Source organism: Exophiala aquamarina (assembly GCF_000709125.1).
Source record: "Exophiala aquamarina CBS 119918 chromosome Unknown aczIA-supercont1.2, whole genome shotgun sequence".
In the NCBI taxonomy this organism is placed as follows: domain Eukaryota; kingdom Fungi; phylum Ascomycota; class Eurotiomycetes; order Chaetothyriales; family Herpotrichiellaceae; genus Exophiala; species Exophiala aquamarina.
The window spans coordinates 1,977,389-1,994,790 of NW_013550586.1; the positions used below are offsets into that span (position 1 = coordinate 1,977,389).

The 17,402-nt window shown below is 50.9% G+C and overlaps 8 protein-coding genes across 8 annotated transcripts; 3 read left to right on the plus strand and 5 right to left on the minus strand.

Moving 5' to 3' along the window:
• Window positions 1-938: 938 nt before the first annotated feature.
• Window positions 939-2,050, plus strand: A1O9_02533 (uncharacterized protein; the record flags this gene model as incomplete). Its single annotated transcript, XM_013408105.1, has 2 exons — window positions 939-1,776; window positions 1,851-2,050. The coding sequence occupies 2 exons, from the start codon at window positions 939-941 to the stop codon at window positions 2,048-2,050; spliced, it is 1,038 nt and encodes a 345-aa protein (XP_013263559.1).
• A 449-nt stretch (window positions 2,051-2,499) lies between these two features.
• Window positions 2,500-3,549, minus strand: A1O9_02534 (uncharacterized protein; the record flags this gene model as incomplete). Its single annotated transcript, XM_013408106.1, has 1 exon — window positions 2,500-3,549. The coding sequence occupies one exon, from the start codon at window positions 3,547-3,549 to the stop codon at window positions 2,500-2,502; it is 1,050 nt and encodes a 349-aa protein (XP_013263560.1).
• Window positions 3,550-4,758: 1,209 nt separating this feature from the next.
• Window positions 4,759-6,372, minus strand: A1O9_02535 (uncharacterized protein; the record flags this gene model as incomplete). The annotated part of the gene is made up of 1 exon (XM_013408107.1): window positions 4,759-6,372. One exon carries the CDS (start codon window positions 6,370-6,372, stop codon window positions 4,759-4,761), a length of 1,614 nt encoding a protein of 537 aa, XP_013263561.1.
• A 914-nt stretch (window positions 6,373-7,286) lies between these two features.
• A1O9_02536 (uncharacterized protein) lies at window positions 7,287-8,975 on the minus strand (the record flags this gene model as incomplete). Its single annotated transcript, XM_013408108.1, has 1 exon — window positions 7,287-8,975. The coding sequence occupies one exon, from the start codon at window positions 8,973-8,975 to the stop codon at window positions 7,287-7,289; it is 1,689 nt and encodes a 562-aa protein (XP_013263562.1).
• Window positions 8,976-9,953: 978 nt separating this feature from the next.
• On the minus strand, window positions 9,954-11,501 carry A1O9_02537 (galactokinase; the record flags this gene model as incomplete). The annotated part of the gene is made up of 1 exon (XM_013408109.1): window positions 9,954-11,501. One exon carries the CDS (start codon window positions 11,499-11,501, stop codon window positions 9,954-9,956), a length of 1,548 nt encoding a protein of 515 aa, XP_013263563.1.
• A 772-nt stretch (window positions 11,502-12,273) lies between these two features.
• A1O9_02538 (uncharacterized protein) lies at window positions 12,274-13,629 on the plus strand (the record flags this gene model as incomplete). Its single annotated transcript, XM_013408110.1, has 1 exon — window positions 12,274-13,629. One exon carries the CDS (start codon window positions 12,274-12,276, stop codon window positions 13,627-13,629), a length of 1,356 nt encoding a protein of 451 aa, XP_013263564.1.
• Window positions 13,630-14,892: 1,263 nt separating this feature from the next.
• On the plus strand, window positions 14,893-15,129 carry A1O9_02539 (uncharacterized protein; the record flags this gene model as incomplete). Its single annotated transcript, XM_013408111.1, has 1 exon — window positions 14,893-15,129. One exon carries the CDS (start codon window positions 14,893-14,895, stop codon window positions 15,127-15,129), a length of 237 nt encoding a protein of 78 aa, XP_013263565.1.
• An 802-nt stretch (window positions 15,130-15,931) lies between these two features.
• On the minus strand, window positions 15,932-16,643 carry A1O9_02540 (GTP-binding protein rho2; the record flags this gene model as incomplete). The annotated part of the gene is made up of 2 exons (XM_013408112.1): window positions 15,932-16,502; window positions 16,606-16,643. The coding sequence occupies 2 exons, from the start codon at window positions 16,641-16,643 to the stop codon at window positions 15,932-15,934; spliced, it is 609 nt and encodes a 202-aa protein (XP_013263566.1).
• Window positions 16,644-17,402: the final 759 nt, after the last annotated feature.

A 17,402-nucleotide genomic window follows, 5' to 3' on the forward strand; every position in this document is an offset into this window, starting at 1 on the left:
CTCGGCCACGCTAAGCGTCGAGTGATTGCCCGATGGCTCTTGCCAAAGAACCAACCTCAGAGGTGTGACAATGTACTGACCGGGCGGCTCTCATCACACTACCAGACAACTGTCAGCATTTGGATCGTATCAGAAACCGGGCCTTTGCTGTTCCAGCTTACCTTTTTGCGCTTCCGCTTGCATCCCCCACATGCTCTCGAAACGCCGTGATTGACCATTTTCTTACTGGATGATGTGGGAGACGCGTGGTGACCTCTGATGGATCATACCTTGACTCTGGACGTATATCTTGAGGGATCCGCTTACAGTAGTAGTCGTATCATATGAAAGTGTCTAGAAAGCCAGAGAGCCGAAGATCAGTCATCTTCTACCGTCATCGAAGTTTACACGGGCCCGGGTTAATCAGCCATAAACTCCGAATAGGCCCTTTCAGGTTAGCGTTGCGCCTCAGCCTTCTGGGGGTTAGCGTCGATAGCCTTTGGCGTCATAAATAAGGGAACAACTTCATTCCTTCCTCTTATGGACCAGTCGCGACGCCTTCCAGGCTGTAGTCTCGCAATGAATAGCTACGTGGCCAGGGTCATCTCCTTGAACATGGTGTGTTGAGACCAGGCCTTCATTGCAGAGTTCTACTTACATTGCACAAGGTTCATGGGCCAGGCTCCAGGTTTCCACAGACCCAGCCTATGTTATTGCTTGCCATGAATCATGATGATGCACAAAGTTCTTTGATTCGTGGATATACCATAAGGTAATGTTAAGGCCGGACCTCAGCTGACAATGCTAGCCGAATGATTGCAACAGCAGGTGAGAACACGGATATTTTAAAGGCTCGGCACGAGACCGTATTTTCTGAGACTTCCTCCAACAATCTGCTTCACTAGCTACCTTGTCAGACTTATACACCTCTCCTACCTCCCAGATAAACCTTTCGTTCCATGGCGAACAAGGCTTCTTGGCTCACGGCCGCCCAGGCTAGACCATTGAAAGTGGATGATGCACCAATGCCTCAGCCTTCTGCGGACGAGGTCGTTGTAAGGAATCACGCTGTCGCCATCAATCCGGTCGATTGGGCTATCCAGGCCGCAGGGATGTTACCACTTCCATATCCACATATTGGAGGCTGTGACACTGCCGGAGAGATCGAGGCTGTGGGATCCTCCGTCAAGAATCTCAAGGTTGGAGATCGTGTGGTCGCTACCCTGGACCCATATGGTGGTGGTGATGGCCCGGATTCTCGAAGAGGAGCTTTCCAGTTATTTTCACTGGCTCGAGAGGCTGGTACTACGAAGATTCCAGATAACATCAGCTATTCTGAGGCGGCTGTCCTGCCATTGGCAGTTTCGACTTCAGCCAGCGCGCTATTCCAGAACGATACTTTGGGACTACAACTCTCTACTTCTGGGGGTAACCGAGGAAAAGTCGTCCTTATCTGGGGCGGCGCCACCAGTCTCGGCGCGTGTGCGATTCAACTGGTCTCAGCCGCAGGTTACGATGTCGCAACGACCTCCAGCACCCGCAATTTCGACTCCATGAAGTCCTTAGGTGCTAAATATGTTTTCGACCACGCCAAGGCAAACGTCGTTGATGATATCATTGCAGAATTGAAGCACCTGGACTTCGGTGGTGTGTACTGTGTTGTCTTAGTGCCTGAAGCGATTAAGCAGTGCGCAGAAATAGCAAGTAAGCTTGATGGCAGGAAATTAGTCTCGACAGTCCTTGCACCAGTCATGCCGCTTGCAGATGATCTGCCAAGTGATGTTCGATATACTAAAGGTGAGCCAGACATAAACGGCTTTATCTCAAAGCTCAGAGATACCAAAAGTGGCTAACATGAATTCTGTGACTAGTGTACGGCACCTCCCTCCTAGACAACGAAGTCGGGCCTGCAGTCTGGGGAAAGATGGTTCCTGAAGGTCTCGCCAGCGGAACTTTTAAGTGTGTCCCTCCTCCGCTTGTTGTTGGTCAAGGGCTCGAAGCCATTCAGGGTGCTTTAGATAGATGGAGGGAGGGTGTTTCATATCAGAAGGTTGTGGTTGAGCTCCCGTAGCTTGCTTAAGACTGAGCTCGGCATTAGTACATGGGATGATGGCTTGGTTCTGATCGTGACGTGAGAAGGAGACAGAATATCCAGAGTTGGCGACAGCAACGACGTATTGGTTCATGCAACATTGCTAAGATGGACCTTTTAGCACTATACGGCTGCATTTATATTGGTCGGTACAGCTTGACAGATGTTTTCCCCCCAGTTGTCATGGTTTGGACATCATACATGGTTGTCTTGAAGGAATTTCGAAATTCAGGCAAGGCTGAAGCCGGAAGGGGTTCAACGGGAAACATCATATTGACTGTAAAGACCACAAGTCTGGCCATCCTAGCTCCCAACGACCAGCTCACCAGCACGGCCGGCAAGAGTGGTTCTGAAGTGCACAAGCTACTACACCAGTACCGCATTCTAACTGCCAAAACCTGCATGATTCTGTTTGTTCCCAAAGCAGCTCATCCAGCGGAAACATGAAAATGAGGCTGCACGACTCTTTTCCCATCTCGATACCCATCCAAAACCTCATTGACCTTGTCCGCATCCAAGCCTTCCTCGAAAACCTCAAAGTGCGTTAACGGCTTGATCTTGCCATCCACAAGATAACCCGGGAGCATGTCCCAGAATTGCCTTGCAAACTCCCGATAGAGATGCGAGCTTCCATAGACATTCTTGACATCATATCCCGCCGGCTTCGGCCGGATCTTGGTGTCATCAGGCGGGCCGGAAGTCACGAGGCGGGCGAGCGCCCCCCTTTCCGTGTAGGACAGAGCATTCACGCCTAGATGCTGCTCGCTTGGATCGTTGACGGCGTCGTAGGCGTAAACGAGGTCGTCACCTACGACGTCGTAAACCCTGGCAAGGATGCTCTCTTCACTGCCGTGCCGGGACAGAACGTGCGTCGCGCCGTAGGATTCCAGCTCGGCTTGCTCTCCGCCCACAACGACAATTCGCCCGATCCCTGCCAGCGCCGCGACTTGGACGCCCAGCCTGCCGCAATTGCTGCCCCCGCCAATGATCAAGACCGTCTGACTAGCATAGTCGAATCTCGACGCGGCGGGGGTCCAAGGCGGAGGGAAGTTGAGCGTGTCTGTGTGGAAGAATGCTACCACTGGAGCCAAGAGGTTTGAGGGCAGAGTGGCAGCCTCGTCGTCGGAGATCGAGGCAGGGATTTTGGCGCTGAAGTCGACATCCACCAACGCATACTGCTGCAGCCCGTTCTGGGTAGAACCGGAACCGGAACTGCCTTGGGTGAAGATGCGGTCTCCCAGTGAGTATTTCGCGACTCCTTCAGCACTGGCGGTGACCCGGCCGACGATGTCGTTGGCTAGGACGGCGGGAAGGCGATCAGCGATTAAGAAGCCCCTGTCGCGGCATTTTTGATCGTGTGGATTCACCCCGGCGACCGTCACTCGAATCTGCACTTGAGATGGACCTGGATGGTGGATTTGCCGGTTCGTGATGAGCGTGAGAGGCTTGCCCACCTCGGTGACGACTAGAGCCTTCATCATCGAAGGTTCCACAATCTCTGTTGAATGTTGGTAGCCAGGAATGGTCCCCTCAGTCGCCTTTTTATCCGTTGTTCTTGCACTATTTACCTCACCCTCGGCCTCCTGGGCATCACCAAACGAGCTACGACTGGGACTTCCACAAAAAGTTGCCCGCCATTGACACAACTTCAACGCACTTGTGACTTCTTGATATTGGACCAAACTCTTAGCCATCCGTTGTAGACATCCATCTGTGTTTGAGGTAGCTCCACCGGCTTTGAAATCCTCGCTGACTAATGATACATACTGAAAAGATCAAGAGAGAGAGAGGGGGGGGGGGGGGGGGGGGTGGGAAAGCCAGCCATATTAGATTGTCTCTCAAAAGATGCGGCGGGCACTCCCCGAATACGATCTATCTCTAGCAGTCAGTGTCTTGACGAGGACTTTCTTAGATTGCTGCACTAGGCTCAAGAAGTAACGATATATAACAAGTTCGATGAGGATAGCATTGAGTAATGTTATATCTATCTATAGTCTGACTGATCCCTCTCAAGGTTATTGTTCCATCTGACACTTCTTGATAATTGATAGGATATTTGTTTCAAAGTCATCCGGTCTACACAAGCATTTTCCGGAATCTCCATCAATAATTTTCCAATCGAATGGATCGATCAGACTTCAACCACTCAACACTAGTCCCTTCAGTTTGTATACCTGATATGCTGAGAACGAAATTCCGAAACGTTGTCTCTTATCCACACATGATGGATCCGATGAAGAGGCTAGCTGACAGCTATCTTCATTTCAGGGCATTTCAGCTCTGATCATTTCAAAGCTTTCAAGAACATACTGACACGATTTCAGCGCCCCCATCGACAAGGTTAACTAGTAAGGATTGCTAACAGGTAGACTTGAGGCTGGAGGGCATCAGATTCTAGTTCAACTAAGGGTTGGTAGGAGTTCCCTCATTCATTCCCAGAGTGTTTTCACTGGGTATTAAGTCAGGAGGCAATTCCTGCTAACGCTACCCAGACGTCCTGGACCACCTCTGACTTAGCAAGCGTCTGAAGAGGGATTGTGAGAGTGCTTGTGATGGTGACGTCCTTTAGTTTCATCAAGGTACTTGACCATAGCGTGACCATCGACGCTTGATGATATTCTTTGGACTCGTCCGAGGCGTCCGTTTTTCGAGTGAAACTGTCTGCTTTTGGCCCTGGGTGCTGATGCTCAGACTTTCGACTTTTCAGCCTCTTTTGCGGTTCGCTTCTCCTTCTTGCGAGCATCAACGGCATGCCTCCAGCCTTCGCCCCAGACAGTGGTGGCCCATACGCTAACAGCAGTAACAATAAGAAAAGCAGTCGAGATCGTCGAGAACCAACCCACGCCGACCTTCTCAATAGCAGGCAAACAGACTGCACTGCCAGCCGCAGCAAAGAAATATCGGATCATGTAGTTACCGGCAACGACCTCGGAAGAGAGACCTTTAGCCTGCATGACATCCAGACAGTAGGTGTTGAGACTGGGAAAGCAGAACAGCTGCGCGACGCCTTGCACGAACATGGCGAGCACGGGGAGCGGAACACCTCCGACTTCCTTCTCGACCGACCATCCGTAGATGAGCATGCATGCCGGGATGACTCCGCCGATGAAGGCATAACAGGATCGAAGACGGTCTTCTGGGACACGCTTGTTCTTTTTTCGGATCCACTTCTTCACCATGTAGTCCGCCCAGCGTCCGCCCATGAACGTGCCGACCAGGTAGCCGCAGCCTGGGGCGATGTAGAACAGACCAGACTGGATAGGCGAAGTCAGGTGGAAACGTGGGTTCAGGACATACCGTACTGGAGTCAGCAGCGAGTACATGTTAAATACTAATGAGCTAGACGCCAGGCCAGCGAGTAAAAGATTCGGGTAAGTGAACAGGAGGGTCGCGACCCTGAAAGGAGACACGCCGATGATGATTTTCCTGACACGCTCCCTGCGCGGGAGTTCACGCAGTTCTTCGATCTTTTTCTCGGGAATGGTTTCGGGTAGGAAAAAGATGACCAAGATGGTGGCGAAGCCTCCGAGAGCGGACTGGAGCCAGAAGATGTCTCGCCACGAGCGGAAGGTGACTATTATTCCTCCGATGAAGGGCCCGAACGCAGGGCCGATTAGTGTTCCGCTGAGGAACCACCCCAGGGCCGTAGCGCGGGCCGTGGGTGTGTAGATATCTCCCAGGCAGGAGGTACCGACGATGAGGAAGGACGTCCCCTGGTAGGCGGTGAGCATACGAAAGATGAAATATGAAGCGAGATTAGGCGCAAGCGCGGTGCCGATGCTAAAGACGAAGAACAGCGCAGCCGTGATAATGCATATCCACCGGCGGCCGTAGATGGTTGATAGTGGGCCCCACAGACAAGGCGAGATGCCCATGAAGATCAAGTAGAGGGCGTTAGACAGGTTGATGATGCTGCCTGTGGTGTCATACGTGGCAGCGACTTCGGGGATGGCGGCGAGAATGGTCGTGGAGGAGATCGGGGCGAGAAAGCCACATAGTGAGAGGACACTGGTGATCAGGATCTTGCGTCGTTCGGTAAAGCGCTCGTACTGCGCGGCATTGACCTCGATATACGAGCTGCTGTGACTTGGGATGGCGTGGATGTCGTGGTGCGAGACTGTCGACCGGATCTGACACAGATCGTGCCTGCCATCACCAGAATGATTCTTCGATGGTGCTGTTGGAGTCCTTTCGAGGTCTAGATGGTGGGCCTCGACTGGGTCTGATTGGATGTGAATCGGACTGGCTCGTGAGATGATCTGGTCTCCTTCGATGGCATCATGATGGAGTTCGCCGGTCATTCTGATATCGGTTGAAAATGAAACAAGAGATATCCGTCAAACATTCCTGGTCGGGAATATAGTTTTCAAGAACGAGAGCGATTTGTGTATGGAAAGAAAGGTCGTGCGTCACTGAGCCCCCATAAGAAAGGGGGTAAAAGGGCTAGATATGAATGCTCATTCCCAAAACACGGTGAACAATAAGTGGACGAAAGTAGGTAACACTAAGGCAGGTTTCAGAAAATAGAAAATGACTCAGATTGAATGCTGGGGCAAGATAGGTTGGTATCAATGATCTCAGGGCGTGTCGACCGTCTTGAGAGACTTTCATCATGCCCCATACCGGTCTAGGGGGCCAGACTCCCTAAGCTTAATAGGGACCATATCCTTGATCATGACCAGTGGAAAGGAAGGTATACAGCGCCGGTCTGGCCGGTCTCTCGTCTCGATAACAAACTCTGCATTTGTGAGTACTACTCCAACAAACTGGAGTCCGAAGGAAAGGTACCGAGAGGAGCTGGACCAAATGAACATCCCGCCAAAAGGACCGAGATCGGACGTCTTGGGAAATTGAAGATAGGTCATTGGCTAAGCTTATCTGGCCTTGGTTGCCGGTTTCCGCTCTGGCGAATCACGGCGATGTTTAGCTCAGCATCACCGGCAGGGGACGAAGAAAAAATGTCTCGATGACCCCAACCGCCCAATGCTTTTTTGGCATTTCCTTCATGACGACGCTGCCGACGGGCCAGGAGGGACTTTCTCCAAGCCTCGTGTGGAGAATGTTCCGTCGGCTCAGAGAGTGGCGCAGTCGATATTGATGTACAAATGTATACTGGTGGAAGACTTTGCGCGACCCAGGCCAGGGTAACGTCGGCGTCAGACAGTAACCTCGCTGAAAGCATGGATGGGTATTCATATACAGAAGCGGCCACGATTTACAATTTCGATCCTGCAGCAGCCGACTTCGTCTTCAGTGAGTCTTTAAGCTGGCGTCTCAGGATCTTTCCGCTCGCACTCTTAGGGATCTCGTCGACGATATACAAGCCACCCCTCAACTTCTTGTGATTTGCCACTCTGGAGTTCAGCCATTTCTGAACGCCGTCGATAATAGCCTTGTTTTTCTTCGCCTTAGCACTCGGTTTGACCACGATGAACCCAACTGGAAGTTCGGTGGCCTGTTCCTCTACCCATATGCCAACAACACATGCATCAGCGATGTCAGGGTGTTCCAGCAGCTTCCCTTCTAGTTCAGACGGAATGACCTGCAATCCCTTGTACTTGATGAGTTCCTTGATGCGATCCACGATCGAAAGAAATCCTTCCTTATCGATCGTTCCGATGTCTCCTGTGCGCAGCCACAGCTTCTCGTTTTCATCTCTGGCAAACCCGTTGTCCGTTGCCTCCTGGTTCCGATAGTATCCTGTGGTGACATTCGGTCCACGACACCATAGTTCCCCCTGTTTGGAGGTGCCATTGGAATCTGTTTCCACATCTTTCATAGTCTCTGGATCGACTACACGGAACTCCATGCTGGGTGTTATATTGCCAACGGTGTGTTGTTTGTCAAGGCGTGAGACATGGAGAGCTGTTGCTAGAGGGCTGGTCTCAGTCATTCCCCAGGCTTGTAGCCCATACACTTTTGTCCCGTATAATTTCTTAAACCTTTGTTCGACTTCCCGACGTAACTCCACACTCAGAGGTGCAGCCGCGGACACGAGCCTTTTCAGACTGCTCAGATCATACTTCTCCACCAAGGGATGCTTCGCCAGAAACAACATCACAGGCGGCACCACCACACACATCTCAGGCTTGTGTTTTTGGAGGTTTTCTAGGAACACTTCAGGGTCAAAGCGTGGCAAAACGACCACTGTATTTCCCACCAGCAGGCTCATACATACATAATTGGTCAAACCGTATATGTGGCTCAGAGGGAGAAACGTCACATGTGTCGCATTTCCAACCACATCCTCTGGGAAGTGTACATGCCATTGTTGCAGGTTGGAGACCATGTTTCTATGGGTTGTCATCACGCCCTTGGCACGGCCTGTTGTTCCAGAGGAAAAGCACATGAAACTCAGGCGTTCGTTTGATTCACTAGGCTCAATGCTGACAAGATCGGTCACGGGACTTGTTGCGGCAAGAGACTCCGCCGTAGGGTTTCCATGCTTATCACGGTCTCCATTTGCTTGGATCAGTTGCACATGCGGCATCGACCTGAGTGTTTTCTCGGCGATTTCGATCACCGATGAATGAGCGATCAGAATCTTGGCAGAGGATGTTTCCAGTTGCGCCTGCAGCTCCATTGGAGTGTACGCCGCGCTCACTGGGGAGACCGTTGCGCCTGCCCCCATGATGCCATAACATGTAATGGCATAGTCAACGCTGTTGGGGCTGAAGAATGCGATGACGTCTCTTGGTTTGGTTCCTCGCTCTCTCAGCGCATGTGCGAGGGACTTGGTTCTCCGCTTCACATCAGCGAATGTGCGAACGGTTCCAGTTATCGCGTCCACATAAAGCGGTCGATCCTCAGGCGTATTGTTCGGATTTGAGAAGACGAATTTCACAAGGTCGATATCAACTGGCTTGATATCGGGGAAAGACGAACGATAGACCTTGACAGGCATCTGGGGCTACTGCAATGCGAGATAATAGCCCCAGCAGAGCAACGAGTGGAAATAGAGAAGGAGAGCGTAAGCGATCACAGTTAGAACTCGGCCCAGCGACAATGGAGCGAATCGAAGACCTTAAGTAAACAATCGTATTCTTCCCTTTCGGCCGCATGGTCAGAACAAAATGGGTCCCCGAGCAGTCTCCCAAATTCTGAGAGTAGTGTAGCCGCTGGGAGCCATCAGCGTTGCCTCTTGTGGAAGTCGGGGAAGCTCTGGGCAGCTGGCCGACTCTTTGGCATCTGCTCAGTTAGCTGAAATCGCAAGGATTGTGTTAGAGGGGGTGATCAATAATGGCTCGCTAGCGGCAGCTTTTGGTAAGCTTAGGGTTCAGACTTAGGTTTCAGACAAATACGAGGTCAGAGATTCCGAGGTAAAACAGAGGTGAAAAGCAAAACCTCGTGTCAGACACAGTCACAATTCGGAAGCCTCCCGAGATGGTTCTCAGCTTTTCCCGCGCTATCATCAAGGACAAGTCGAAACGACAACTTCGTCAGCGTCTGGAAGCTGGAGGCTGATTACTCTCGAGATAAAGGCGTCCTTCTGACAAGGTGGATGTCTCGGCTGGAGATCTTGATATTATGGATTAGTGAACTGACCACATGAAGTTAGCCCGACTGAGATAATCATGGGTAGGAAGTCTTGGTTTAATTTCAAGCTCGGCTTCTGTGGTTCATAGCCATCACTGATGTCAGCATATGTAATGAGATATGGGGAATGCACAACCTCATTATCCCAATTGGATCACCCTTGAGTATAAGAGTTGTAATTGCTGCAGAGAATGAAGTTCTAATGGAAAATACCAAATTCATGCCGACTCGAGGCTTGCGGATAATCGTTATTCCGTAACTTATGCATGTCAAGTTCGACTGCAAAGCTGTTCTAGACCCAACTAACCATAGCATTCAAACATAATACATTGTGTTAAAACACCAGCTATACATCCAATGCCTTGCCGACGATGAGTGAAGATCCCTGACTTGGCTTCGAGATGACCACTGCTTCTTGAAGCTTTTCCTCGCTGATATTCGGGAATTTCTTGAAGTAGTATTCTTCTTTCAGCGCTTCGACGACTGCGGCTACCTTACTTTGAGGAACTAAATGCACAGTGCAGCCACCCCAGCCGGCTCCAGTCAAACGAGCGCCGTATGCACCGGCTTTTCGAGATATCGAACAAATGTCGTCGATTTCAGGACATGAACACTCATAGACATCTCTGCATGAGGCTTGGGTTTGGTTCATGAGTCCGCCCAGTGATAACAGCTTATCTTGGTCAAGGCTTCCTGTGTTGGTCAGAATGTCTTTGAATTTGAGCACGCGCCCTGCTTCTTCCAATACGTGCAAAGCTCTCTGTTTGAGTTTGAATGAGTCCGCCCTGATTGGAAACTTGGACATATATTGTTTTTCAAGCTGCTCGACAGAGATTCCCAGGATCTGTGAGATGTCGTCTCGGGTGTAGCTGGATCTGTCAAGCTTGGCGTTTATGGCCTCGGTGACGATTTCCACTTGGGATCTTGCGTCGCTGTTGCCAAGTCCTTCTTTCTTGATCAGCTCTTCTTGGAAGTTCCGCAAGGAGAAGCCAAGAGAGCTGTGATCTGGATTTAAGGATATTTCATGTACTTTGGCCAGAACCAGGGTGGCTAAAGTTACTTCCACCACCCGTAGGTTGTAGTGAATTTGAGCAGTCACAGCCTTGTCCGACGTGACGAATGACTGCGCAATCAAGAACGTTACCTCCGGGTCAGAGGTGGGGACTGATACGTGTTCGGCAGAGAACTTGGGAAAGAATGTGCAGTAGAGCAGGTAGCCCCGTTCAGAGAATATTGAAGCAGCCTGGTCCATGCCTCCGGAAAAGACACCAACAGCACGCTCTGAGACGATGGAGAGGTCGAGAAGATCTTGTTTCGATATCTGGTGGTTATTGCCTGCCATGACGGCGAGAGCAGATGCACACACAAAAGCAGCACTGCTGGAGAGTCCGCCTCCTGCAGGGACATTGCCATCAATGAGTAGTTCTAGCCCGTTGGTCTTGAAAGCCTCGCCCAGCTTGTCACGAAGATACTTCAATGACCCGCTCAAGCCAGCCAGGAAGTAGTTGCTCCATGAGTGGTTCTCTTTATCCACTTCGACTGTGCCCGACTCAGGGACTGTCACATCCTTGGAGGGATACTTGGACGGGTTGGTATTGGCAATTCGAATGAGCGGTTGGCTTCCCGAATTCTTGATGATCCGGGCGGCGATCAGAACATCCACCGTGACTGCTGCAGGTAGGACGTTATATAAGGAATAATCGACATGTTCGCCAATGATGTTGACTCGGCCAGGACTCCGGGATACGAAATCTGGTTGCTGACCATATTGTTGCTTGAATGATTTTATCAGGTTGACAAAACGTTCCTTCAGGGCTTCAGGAACTTGGTTGCCCTCAGATGCACCAGCGTAGACCACATCTAAGCTATCGACTTGCGGGACTAAAGCAGCCATCCTGGAAAGAGCTGATAGATTTTCGGAGCGAGATGGTGCAAAACAGCCACTAGAGTATCGGATTTATATTGATGTATGAATCTCTCGGTGATGAATAGTTGGTCGTTAGAATGCTTTGGGAGTTTCTTCCAAGTGAAAATAAATATGTTTGGATCCGATGAGAAGGACTGAATCCGACTAGAGTCAAAGAGGAAAGTTTCGAGAATCAATTGTTGAGATCAGGGTAGAGTGGTATTGACGAACTTGGGAGTGCAAGTGTGTACGGAGTACTATTGCTAGCTAACCCATGGAGGGTGATGCGGAAAACTAGCCCACACTTGACGGCGCACAGGCGGAAAACTAAACCAAATCCATATCGGTTCTTTCCCCGTGGTCAATGTCACCTTGGTGGAAGCTAGTGTAGTCGTCTCTCATCCACGCCGTCCATGTCCACCTTATGTAAGCCCGTGGTACGGAAAAACGTCATTGCGACTTCCGGATAGATCCTCTTCAGCGGCGCAGCCTAGGCATCTTGCTGCAAGCCTCGTCCCATGGTGTTAGCCGCGAACTCACAGGACAACTTTTATCACCTCACACGATCTCCTTTTGACCTGGTCCCAACGGCAAGGGCAGCTTCACGCCTTCATTCTCCCTGCCCTTCTGTCTTCCTCGAAACTTCACGTCAGTGGAACTCAAGCTTCCGCCTCTAAACCCCTCTGAATCCTTCGGGCTCGACATACAGCACAACCAAAGGCCGCGTTAAATCTGCCCTCTCCTCCCCACCACCTACGCAATGAGTTCTGAAGACTCCGATACCAGCCTTCTAAATAACCCCGCTTCCTATACATCAGAAAACAATGCGCCAAGTCAGAGTGATCCGGAAAGACCTGCAAACCTCTCTCGCACCTCTACTTTCGGCAAGAAATGTTGGATATGTATGAGTGAAGCAAGTGAAGATGATCAGACAAACCCTCCAGTATGGAGATCACCGTGCAGATGCAGTCTGACAGCACATGAAGATTGTCTCCTAGACTGGGTGGCCAACCTAGAGGATCCAAAGACCATCAGGCGGAAAGGTCCTCCACAGATCCTCTGTCCGCAGTGCAAGTCGGAAATTAAGATTGCAAGACCAAGAAGTTACATTGTTGATGCTTATCGTACAGTCGACAGGTCCTTGGCCAAGCTCGTGTTGCCTGCCGTGGGACTGTCATTTTTGGGCTCGATGTGGACGGGATTATGGATTCATGGATTCAGCTCCGTCTATGTGGTGTTTGGTGAAAAGGAAGCCGAACGTCTTTTCAAATATGCCTTGTCATCTCGCCATTATGGCGCACTCGCAGCCTATTCTCTCGTTCCCATAAATCTGGTCCTTTCTCGCACCAACTATGCCGACTTTGTCCTACCATCAGGCACCCTGTTTATCTTGTCAACCCAGATCACTGAGAGGTTCGAAATCGACATGACCGTATGGCCTCCCTTGCCAAGTACTGTGTTCGCATGTCTGCCCGCCGTGAGAACGGCCTACAATTGGGTCTATCATCAAGCCTTTTGTGATTTGAATAAGAAATGGCTCTCAGAGGTGCAACCCCGTCACCAAGAGCCAGTTGAAGGACAAGAGAACAATATAGCAGATGCAGCAAATGCAGAAGAGGCAGCGGAAGCGGGAGCTCATGGAGGGCTTGTCATCGAGTTTGATGTTGATCTGAATGGTGATGCCGGAGGTGATGGTGGAGATGAGAACGAGGATGAAGCTGGTGATCAACCTGCTGGGGGGGATGGTCAGAACGCTGCTCAGCCTGGAAACAATCATGTCCACCGGTTATTGGGTGATCGCGGGGATATGATTGTGGAGGGGACATCGACGATTGGACAGACTATCTTTGGCGCGCTGGCGTTCCCTATCGTGGCATCTGGGATGGGCAGTCTCTTGAAGCTTGCACTGCCATCGGCGTGGCTAGGCTCTGCCAACACCATGAACGGCCGGCCAGGTCTCCTCCGAACGAAGTGGGGAAGGAGTGTAGTGGGAGGAGCTTTGTTTGTTGTGTTGAAGGATGCGCTGGTGATTTATTGCAGATGGCGACTGGCTCAGAGTCATCGGCAGCGGCGAATCATGGACTACAACAAGGTGACGAAAAAATACGTGACATGATATGTTTGGATGGGATGAAAGCAGCCGGTAGTACGTCTTCTCAAGCGGATAATGCAATGAAGAGAAAGACAGAAGGAGACCGTTCTTTGCTCATGTCTTAATGCAATAAGATAGATACCCCCAGATGTCTAGAATCTACATCTTGCTAATGCCTCGGACTTGACATGAAATGTCTACTAGACGTGTGGAGTTACTGGTATTTCAAGTGAGCGCCCCCCCCCCCACCTTGAATGCCAGAATCTCGTCACGTGCTTCTTGTTTGACTCGCGTGCAAGTGGCAGCAAACACGCCAAGACGCGAGCCTCGCGCCAAAGAAACTTCCCAATCGTAGCTGCGAGCTTTCTCTTCGAAGAGTTTCAATCTCATCGACAACATCGACCACTTTCCTTCACAGCAAGTTCGAATCCCTTTCTCCACGCGCTTATAGTGTGGGGCAGATACCCTCTGCAAACTCGTCGACGGTGATAACGAAAAACGATGCACGCCTCATCGATCCGCTCTGCTCTTGCAAGCGCTTTTCAAATCCCACTCCGCCCGTCTTCGCAGTCCAAAGCTATCCGCACTATACAACCAGCGCGTTTGCCCGCTCTCAGTTCGAGCAGAACCAATGGCATCGCCACATCCACGACACCGAAATCATTGGTGGCATCGCTACCGAGCTTGAGATCATCGTTCTCAACGACGGCCACACGCTCTGCGAAGAAAGGAAAGGGTGCAAAGAAGGATCAGAGAATCAGTGAGTGACCGGACTGGTTTATGGACCCCTCTTCTTTTCGCGTCTTCCCACGCCTATTTGTCTTCTGGTGCTATGCGAGCACTTATTTGCGTCATGCGGCTTCCGGCCTTCGGAGGATACCCTTCCTTCGATACCCCCGCTTCGGTGCCCCCTTTCTATCTATGGTGCTATCTATATACCTTGGATGCCCGTTTTCGGCATGAGAGGGTGAAGCTTCCCGACTTCGATGCGTGCTCAGTCTGGTGCGCGCTCTTTCTATATGCCCACATAGCTATAGCATTCACTCGCTCCCTCCGCCCCGTCTCCCTCTGCACTGTTCCCACCGACATTTCCGGTCCACTGACACCTTCCCTCCTTTAGCTCTAATCCGATATTTCCTACACCACCCAACGACCCTCCAACCGCGCCCGCTCCGCTTTTCACGCAACCGTTACTTGCGACACTGGACGATCCAGCGGGCATGGAATCTATACCAATCAAAGCTTAAACAGCACCGACAGCTCGAGCTAGAACGGCAGTACAACGCGATGGCGGCGGCGAACGAAGAGCTGCGGATGGGCGCGGGCGACGGCGGGCGGCTGTTCCGCAGGGGCCAGATGAAGACCGGCATCTGGAGCATTCCGGAACGCGGCGGTGGTGTGCCGATTGAGTATGCAAGGGGACTTGTAGAGTGGGTCGGCTCGACTGGGATGGGTGGCGTGGGGGCTGAGGGTTCTTTGGGCAAGAAAGCGATGATTTGGGATGCTGAATGGAAGCGCTTTTAGAGAAGCTGCAGAGGGGTTTCGATGTGTGATTCAATGGATGGATGGAATTCCCTCGATGTGTTGGGTCCGCCCGATTTGGTCATCTGGGTCGCCGTGTGATTCCTGTTGCTCCTTTTGTTGCGGAAAGAGAGGGAAAAGGCACGTGCTAGCTATGGCTCCCAACCAAGAAAACTAATCTGGCTGTGAGACGTTCTCGTGAAGCTATGGCAACGCAAAATGGGGCTTCATATGGGACGCATTGGGGATGGGAATTGTACAATATGCGCCCGACAAAAAACATTAAACCACCATTTACTCAGTGGTTAAGTGCGCAAGGCCAGTGAAGTATATCAAAGTGGAGTTCACAAGAATCATTACAACAAAATATGTATCTATACATCATCCAGCTTTTTGGTTTCCTTTCATCCGAACCCTAACTCCTTTAGATTGTATAAATTCGTATAAGTCAGAAAGCAAGAAGGAAAGTTGGAATGAGAGAATCCTTCATTGTAGATCGCTAAGGTCGAGCAAATAAAAGGTTAAAGGCATGAGACAAAATGGTCGTTTTGCTGAGCTTGATCGTCAATTGAAGACGTAAAATGAACCGGGGCTCCGATGGTATGCCCACCCATTTGACACAAGTAGGTGCCGTGAAATATGCCTTTCATCACGGATCGTTTGCATCCGTGTTTGTGGAGATGGCCGTCAAACTCCGTATAGAAAGTGCCTCCATCATAACCCGGGGTCCGAAAATGGATCGTCACGGAAATTCCAGCTTTTCCAAGATAGAAGGCAGCGTCAGAACAGCCTATTCAGTCGTTGCTTAGAGAATGACGCAGCAACCCCCACCACCTTGCTTTCCATCAAATTTTAAGAGTGCTGCTCTGGTGGCTGCTTCAAATACATCATCGACGCCTTCGCCTGTCAAACTCGAACACTCAAGGTATTTGCGAGCCCCGCAAGCTTGTGCCATTTCTTGTCCCTCTCGTGCGGTGACAAACTTTTGGCTCCTCTTTCGCATTTCTTCGATGGCGAGCGGGTCTTCTCTGAGATCTTTCTTCAAACCGACCAGGATGATGGGTACTTCAGGACATCGCTCTCGAGCTTCTTCGATCCATTTATGCCGTACGTTTTCTAAGCTGTCTGGGCTGTCGACACTGAATCCAATGAGGATGACATGTGATTTAGCGTATGCTAGGGGTCTCAGTCGCTCGTAGTCTTCCTGTCCGGCCGTATCCCATAATGCTAGCTGAACGGAACGACCGTCCACTCGACAGTCTGTGACGTAGTTCTCGAAGACGGTAGGTACATAATGTGTAGGGAAATATCCTAAGGTGAAGACGGAAAGTAAAGATGTCTTGCCGCAAGCACCGTCACCTATTATGACAAGTTTCCTGTTCAATGATCAGTAGATGCTTGGCTTACGCGAGGCTGTAGTAATTATAAACCGAAGAGAACGGCCAGGGTTATGGCTGGGTGGTGCCCGCAAGAACGTACCTTCGCATGACATTTTGTTGTGCCTGATTTTGAGTCATGGTTGGGAGTGTTCAGTCGACTCGACACCGGGTGCGGGCGAGCGACTGTGAAGGAGTTGAGAACTGATTGAAGGGGTGTGGATGCGCCTCTTTAAAGATTGGTAAGTGGTCAGGGAGATGGAAGAAGGCGACGTGAGCGGGACAGAGGAGCTCTTATAGCGAGCTGAGGTGTGGATCAACTGTGAGCGGTGTGCGACGTAACTGTAGTATTCAACTAGATGTATGGTGCAAGTCTCGGAGGTGTTGTAGCAGATAGACGGCGGCAATTCAGTCTCAAACTCGGTCTCAGTCTCGGGACTCTGAACAAACTCGGGTGGTCTCAAAAGGCGTAAGGTAAATGCCTGAGACTAGTTCGAAGGTTAGAATGGTCGTTCGTGGGGTCCAGAGAAGGCTTGTCCAACAGGAAGGCGGAGTGGTGAGGCGCAGCCACAAATAGACACCACAGTAAGGGAAATCCAATGGTTAGGGGATAAGTAGTTGAGTATGGGGAGGCTGCGATGGAGAAACGGATGCAGGATTGAGAGAGTTTTGGATGGGTGGTGGACTGAACTGAGCAGTTGAGAGATAGAGGTTGGAGGGTGGAAATGAAGACGCAGACACAGACGCAGATGGAGAGGAGATGGTGATGCTGAGGCTTGGAGCAAGGAAGGTGCTGGTCAAGAATAATTAGCATGCACCCAGCATCGCATCTGGCTTCCGAACCTTACGGTTTCAAATGACACTACTCGGACGTCTGACAGGGAAGTGCTATCTCAGCGC